The 7,023-nt window shown below is 44.7% G+C and overlaps 1 protein-coding gene across 2 annotated transcripts; it reads right to left on the reverse strand.

Moving 5' to 3' along the window:
• Nucleotides 1–595: 595 nt before the first annotated feature.
• On the reverse strand, nucleotides 596–6,604 carry LOC124660995 (U-box domain-containing protein 4-like). 2 transcript variants are annotated; one of them, XM_047198853.1, is made up of 5 exons: nucleotides 6,502–6,604; nucleotides 4,779–5,053; nucleotides 3,189–3,302; nucleotides 1,029–3,065; nucleotides 596–942 (listed from the first exon to the last, which is right to left on the reverse strand). In XM_047198853.1, the coding sequence occupies exons 2-5, from the start codon at nucleotides 5,046–5,048 to the stop codon at nucleotides 883–885; spliced, it is 2,481 nt and encodes an 826-aa protein (XP_047054809.1). In that variant the 5' UTR covers nucleotides 5,049–5,053; nucleotides 6,502–6,604; the 3' UTR covers nucleotides 596–882. The 2 variants fall into 2 exon arrangements, with proteins under 2 accessions (XP_047054809.1, XP_047054808.1); XM_047198852.1 differs by lacking the exon at nucleotides 6,502–6,604 and having other exon boundaries at nucleotides 4,779–5,069.
• Between the last annotated feature and the right edge of the window lie 419 nt (nucleotides 6,605–7,023).

Below are 7,023 nucleotides of genomic sequence, written 5' to 3' on the forward strand. Positions count from 1 at the left end.
CCTCCCCAAAATGCTTTGAGACCCGTGTTGACCACAACACATACCTCCTCCAAATATCCAAACAATGGTTTTCCGTTCCCATTGGGCATTGGGCCTGTATGGGAGCATGTGAGCTACCAAATGTGCCATCTGTGTTATGACCTACATACTGGTCCCTTTTAGTCAAGGTTTCTGGTTCCATGCATGTTATATACTCCTGAATAATGGCTGTCATGCGAAATAGTGAAATGAACTATGTTTATATATAAATAGTCAACGAGAGTTTCTCCATGTATCACTATCGCAGCCAACACATATTGGCATCCTTCCGTCTGTCTCGCTGACCAGATTAAATGCAACAGTGACAAAAGGAATAGATCAATTCTTTCATTCACAAAGGTAGAAGTGTGTTAAGAGCAAATTTCATTTTGCATAATGAGGTTAACCACTGCAATGCACAACTCCAATTTGCCAACTATCAACGCATCAACAAATCCGCCTGGCAGAGTTGAGCTAGGTCGGCTCCTAGAATCAACAACAGCTGATTTATATTCTATCACAGAGGACAGAGCACCAGTACACACTGCTTTAGTCTAGAATCACAAGATCAGACGCATTAGAAAGCTACAACAGAGAATGTTAAATACTGCAGGCAATAAATCAAAGGTGTGAATCACAGCATGTACAGAACAAAACCTCAGCGATAATCACCAATGGACAAGCTATACAAAAAGATAAACACCCGAAAAGTACACCATCTCAACAACAATGACGACCACCGCAATACCCACAATCCCAATCTGACTATAAACAGTACACAGCGTCAGTCAACAAGAACAACCGCCATTTGAGGTGCCCACGGAAATGCCTCAATGTACACTACAAAAAGTTATGGTGAGATCATCATCTCCTTGCTGAGCTCCCATGTCTTTGGCTGCGGAAATAGCTGAGAAGAGCCTGTGCCTGGATCAAATTCAGATTCAAATTTAGCAAAAAGATATGCAAATATTTTTGCTTCTAGTTGTAATTTTTTCTAGAAAGTGGCAAACCTTTTCTCTTGCTCGCGGTGTTCCTGACTGCGACAGTGCGACTAAAGGGGGCACAGCACCCTCTTGAAGTACTATGCTGCAGAACCTGTTGCTGTTTGTGCATAGCTGAAGCAACGCCGCAGCAGCATTTTCCTTCCCTCTCGCTGAACCCAGTTCGACAACCTCAACAAGGGCCGGAATACCACGCGCCTGCCCAATGGCAGTCCTCCCTTCTGGTATAGTAGCAAGATTTGCCAAGACAGCTACAGCTTTGTCGACCATTCCAGCAGCAGGATCCATAAGGTCAACTAGGTGCCTTACAGCATCAGCTTGCACAATGCGACCCTTATTCTCATGAAGTATGGATAAATTAAACAATGCAGTAGCTGCATCTTTCTTTCCTCGTGGGGTCCCATTTCCCAGCAAGTCCACGAGAGGCTTGACAGCACCAGATCGTCCAATCCTTATTTTGTTTTCTTCAATAACTGAGAGGCTAAATAAAGTAGCTGCCGCATTCTCTTTAGCTTCAGGGTTCCCTGTTTCCAAAACATGGATGAGAGGATCAACAGCCTCTGCACTCGCAATGGCAATCTTATTGTTATCATTGATCGACAAATTGAGGAGGGCTGTCACTGCATTTTCTTGGATTTTGGCATCTGGTGAAGGAAGAAGACCAACCAACAAGTTTATAGCCCCACAATTTGCAATTACAATCCTGTTCTCCATGTTATGCTTAGCTAGAAGGCGAATCTCTGATGTTGCTGATCTCTGAACTTCCACGGAATCACTTCTCAAATCATCAATTAGTTTGCGTACCTGATTCTCGATGGCAGAAAGATCACCCCGAGCATCCATGGATGAGGAAGATATTATTCTGGGGAATCCCCTGTCAGATGCTTGCCGCCGAACAAATTGGCCTCTCATGCCCAATCTTGGCAGGATTACATTTTCCCTTTGAGGGATAGAAGAGGCAGAAGGCCCACCGTCAGCAACCTCCCCAGATGCATCACTACTGTAGTTTGTCCTATCACTTGAAACTCGCATCATCCCATTGTCGATGTCACCATCCCCATCAAGCTGGCCACTATTAGGAAGACTACCATTAACCGAAGAACTGCCTAGATGGTCGTGTGTATCACCGTTCAGATGAGATGCGTCCTCTGTAGACTGATCTGAAATTTGTACATTTGAACCAGCATGTCTTTCTTCCAAACTAGACTCTCTTGCTTCAGAACTTGCAAGAGATAGCCTTGCAATATCTGGCGCAGAGCCATTTGCATACTCTGAAGGCTGATTAGTGGAGGCCTCATGACCGGGGCGGTTCACATGTACATCAGAGCTCTGATGGGCCACACTGTGGGGAGGAGATGCTCTATTCAAGCTTCTCATATACAGGTCAGCTTCTGGGGACCCAGGAATATTACCCCTACCCACAACACTAGGATGCAGAGGGCTATTGCCTGTCGCGCTCAAATCTTGAATGAATGGGGCTACTGAAGGAAAGTTCAACTTCAAGGATTTCACGGGATCAGGTAGCTTAATGTCATGTGACTCACACCAGTTAGATATCAAAGCTTTCACAGTATAGTTAGGAATTAAATTAGAATGCGCAAGTCTTTGGCGTGTCTTTGGACAGATGGTAAAACCCTCATCGAGCCACAACTTGATATAAACCCGCTCATAGGTCTGACCAGATGCTAAAATAACCGGATCAGACATCAGCTCCAGGGAAAGCGGGCAACAAAAATCAGCAGGAATAGGCACCCCGTTGATGTTAAGCAATTGTGTTTCCTTGAGAAGGCGCTCATGCATATAGTTGACCATTGGAATCATCTTCTCAACTAGATCAAGTTCATTGCGGTTATCACTTCGCATTGCCCTTGTTCTGAGATTCTCAAGTGAAACAGCTTCCATGTATAGTTCAAGGTTAGTTGACAGACTTAACGCACTTGATATTATCGGCAGGTTTGCAGGACTTTGAGTCCCCCTCCCAGTTAGCTCCATTGCGACCTCCTTCGCCAAATCAAACACGTGCTCATAATTTATGTCCTCGAGTTTCTAAAAGAAATAGAAGATCACAGACGGCAAGCAATGAGTTGGATGTGGAAGAGAAATCAATGCTAGTACTAATAACTCAGTAATTAACTGTATTAGATAAAGGCTCGAATGATTTTCAATTACCTGAATACAAATGCAAGCACAGCCAGTCAGAGAAGGTAATAAAGAATTAGCAAGCTGGCACAACTGAAGGGAGCATCCCTGAATATCCGAGATCGCTGATTCAATTTGAGAAACCTGTATAATGGAATTAAAACATACTGAATCAGGAGAGCAGCATTAGCTATATGACTTTTATGACATGCAAGTATCCCAAGGACAGTGTATGATTTAGTATAATTATGTTGTTTATTTTGTGTTGATATGCTGTCTCACTTACACAATACTACTAAAGAATCACAAGATGCCCTGCTAAAGACGTCGTTAACCTTCTTGGTGAAATTTAGCCATTGCATTTAGTTGGATGTTTACCAAGGACGAAGATCAATGCCCCCGCAACCTTTGAAGTGAGCACGCATCCATTGGTTGACACGTGTCACATCTAGCAATCCACTATTACCATCACTGTTGGGTTAGAAACCACATCAGCACTAACAACACTTCCAAATCACGTAGGACCCATCTTTTTGAATTTAAATAGTGGGTCAGATGCACTTTCAAATCACGTAGGACCCACGTCAAGTACGCTTAGCGATGGATAAGACAACGTCAAGGCAACAGATCCAATTGACGAGAACCGGATCTTAACGCAGATCATGTGGCATCTAGAGGGTGCTCACGTATACACCTAGTCACCAAATCCCCTCTCTTTACACAAGAATAACATATCGATTGAACATTTGGAACTGACCATCACAGTTAAGGTCATATAAGTGAGTCACACAATGTAATTGATTATTGGCATGGTTCGGCCACTGCAGGGCCAAACTCCTGGCATGGTAGCGGTGCACTGAGGCTTAGTTGAATGAGTGAATTGCTAAAATGTTGATAAAAGGAGTTACACGACAGCAGTTTATACAGGTAACTGACTTAACCCACACACTGGATTGCAATACAACCTTCTGACCAACCGATAACTCCATCTTCCCAATTTAATAGGAAACATTCCTAGTTTGAAAGACCTGACTGTATCCAACACAAATACCTCTCTTAAGACTCTTTTTATCCCTAAGCATGCCTTATTCTATGCCTACACAATGCAGGTATGCACACATGAGGTTGCTACTGCACATATAAACTGAGCCCAAGCTATTGGCACTGCTGGTTTTCTACGTAGCTGTTGGGCATAGGCCCACAATGTAACACATTTGCTGTTCCAACAGCTACAGTTTCAATTAAATGATCAGTGCCAACTGAACTTGAGATCAATGCTGCAACATGCATCAAATATAATTTTTAATTTTAATTAATGGAACCTGAAGGATATGTCATTTTGTTGATGCAAATGTTAGCTAGCAAAGAAGAAGATTAAATGGTGACACTGGAACAAAGCAGAACATTAGTCAGCAGCAAATTGCATGTGAGCAAAAGTTCTGCAAAATAAGAGGCACCACCTGCCTTGTAAGAATTGATGTTATTTCTAAAAACAAAGCATGGCGAGATGGAGAGACTGATTGATTTACTTCAATCAACTTAATTATGAAGCATCATATCTGAAAATGCAGTACGAATAAGTGAAATGTGGATATATAAAATTCTCTCATGTGCACTTACAAAATATATTTTGCTGGTCGTTTGGTGCCAGTTCCCAATAAGCCCTGAAGCTTCGTTAATAGCAGTGTCAAGCTCTATTAATACCTCATAGAGCTGATCTTCAGGAGACTTGCATATATCTTCTATGAGAGGACTCACAATGCTTGAGATATCACATACATTTTGGCAGTACTTCTGGATAGGTTTGGGCCTTGTAGTAGAGCCATCATAAGTTAAGACACTGAGGCGTGAGATACTATTGAGCAGAGTCCTTGGAGAGAAATTTTCCATCAACCCTGTGAAAGGACCCATATGTTTAAGAGTAAGCTTACATGAATTTGTAACTCATGAATACCAAAACCATCCATATATGTTGGTGAATATGCAGTAGGTTGGTGTGGTTTTATGAAGCATTCTAACTTTCCAAAGAAACAAAATATTATGCACATGCATATGATTGCTGATCCTAAGTCTCTGATTAGCTAGGTTAAAAACAAGAAACATAAGCTGTGTATTGGCAGATTTCTGTCTGCATTTTGATCTATCCTGTTAATCTATGTATCTGAGTATCTTGACTGGGGACTCTAAATGTATTTTGGTGCAATAATAACAGTTAGACCGAGTGTAATCACAAAGCAAGGAGGGATGTTATTTAGCCGAGTAGATATTTCAGGTGCAAATAGTTGCACGCCATGGTCAAGAAATATTACAAGGACCAACAGCCCAACAGAGAATTAGCACGTGTTGCTAATATTAAATACGCAACAAAGATCTCTGGACTTTCCGCTTCAGGGCGGTGACGTAACTTCCCATTTAGTATTGCTCAACTCGAGTACAAACAATTAGGACCCAGCATGCAGTATTAAGGGTATTACGGTATATCCTACTAATACGTAACATCCAGACAATAATAACGCCGAACCAGGGAGACGTGCGACTACGTAGTCCATTAATGCAACAACAGCTAGGTAGGGAACTGGGGGTTGCTACCTAATTGCGCGGGAACAAGAGCTGGTTGCTCAGTTCAATTAAGAACGTAATCACCTAAGCTACGCCATCTAACGCAAAGCAGTGGCGGTGCCAGAGTTGGCGACCTGTGATGACAATCCACTATATGCCTTCATAAACATATAATTTTGCTTACATATAAATACAAAGCTACGACTATTTTGCACAAGCTGTGCTGCCACTTGACATGACAAACATGTTTGTAGCGCCACCACTGACGCGACGCGGACATGCCCTCAGCATAGCACGCGTTACATGAGTTGCTCATGGTTCACAGAGCACGAAGCCGCGTCGAATTTTGCTCGCAAGCGTCCATGGCGCCTATAACTGTAATGATCGTCACCCAAAATTGATTGAAGGGGTACATTAACACGACACAAACTAGGTAGATAGCGCGGGTTGCTGCTCCATTGCGCGGGAGAACGGGCTGGTTGCCCAGTTCAATTCAAACTGAAACCATCTGAGCTACACCATCTAGCGCGAACACGCCCCGGCGGAGCACAGGTTACATGAAATGCTCATACTCCACACCACAGCGCACGAAGGCGCAGCGAATTCTCGCCGTCACCGCGAATGTGGGGGCGTCTAGGACTGTACCGATCATCTCCGGAAATTGATAAACGGGGATCCCGAACTACAGGAACCAGGGGCGGATCTAGGTGATGCGCCGGGCGGCCGGGAAATTGCGGAGGTCGGTGAGGTTTAGAGTAATCACTGGGTGAAAACAGGGTCGTACCTCAGAAGCCAATGGCCGAAGGTTGCGGATGGGGCGGAGTCGCGATTCCGCGACAGGGGGGACGGGATCGGCGATGGCGGAGGCGCGCGTGAGAGGCGGGGGGTGCTCGGGGGTGGGGGAGATGGGGCGAGGAGGGGGGCGCGGGGTGGAGGCGTCGGCGGTGGGTGGGTGGCGGCGAGGCAGGGCACGGCGGCAGCGCTAGGGCAGGGCGGTGGTGGAGTAGAGAGGAGAGAGATTTAGGCGCGTTGGGGCAGGCTGGGTCTGTCTGGGTTGGTAGAGGAAGAGGAAAGAAATGTACGGGAAGGAGAAGGGGGTCTGTAGGGGGTGTGGATGGCGAGCAAGGCAGCGAAAACACCCTCTTTGACCGTTTCAAGCCAGGGAATTCGCTCCTTGACGCGAAGCCATGCCCACGGACGCCTCATGGACCTGCGACTCCGTCGACTGGAATTGTTTGGTTTGAACCTCAAACAAAAGTTCATTCTTTCGATTATATTGTACCTAAAGGGAGTGTACACTGGTAAA

The sequence above is a fragment of the Lolium rigidum genome, chromosome 6 (assembly GCF_022539505.1).
Source record: "Lolium rigidum isolate FL_2022 chromosome 6, APGP_CSIRO_Lrig_0.1, whole genome shotgun sequence".
Lineage (NCBI taxonomy): Eukaryota > Viridiplantae > Streptophyta > Magnoliopsida > Poales > Poaceae > Lolium > Lolium rigidum.

Excerpts from the sequence above, each read along its gene's own strand:
- LOC124660995 (XM_047198852.1), bottom strand. The coding sequence starts at position 5,069 with ATGGGTCCTTTCACAGGGTTGATGGAAAATTTCTCTCCAAGGACTCTG. Across the intron at positions 3,303-4,778 it reads CGACCAGCAAAATATATTTT|GTTTCTCAAATTGAATCAGC; the intron begins GTAAGTGCACAT and ends TCCATTATACAG. Across the intron at positions 943-1,028 it reads CACCGCGAGCAAGAGAAAAG|GCACAGGCTCTTCTCAGCTA; the intron begins GTTTGCCACTTT and ends AATTTGATCCAG.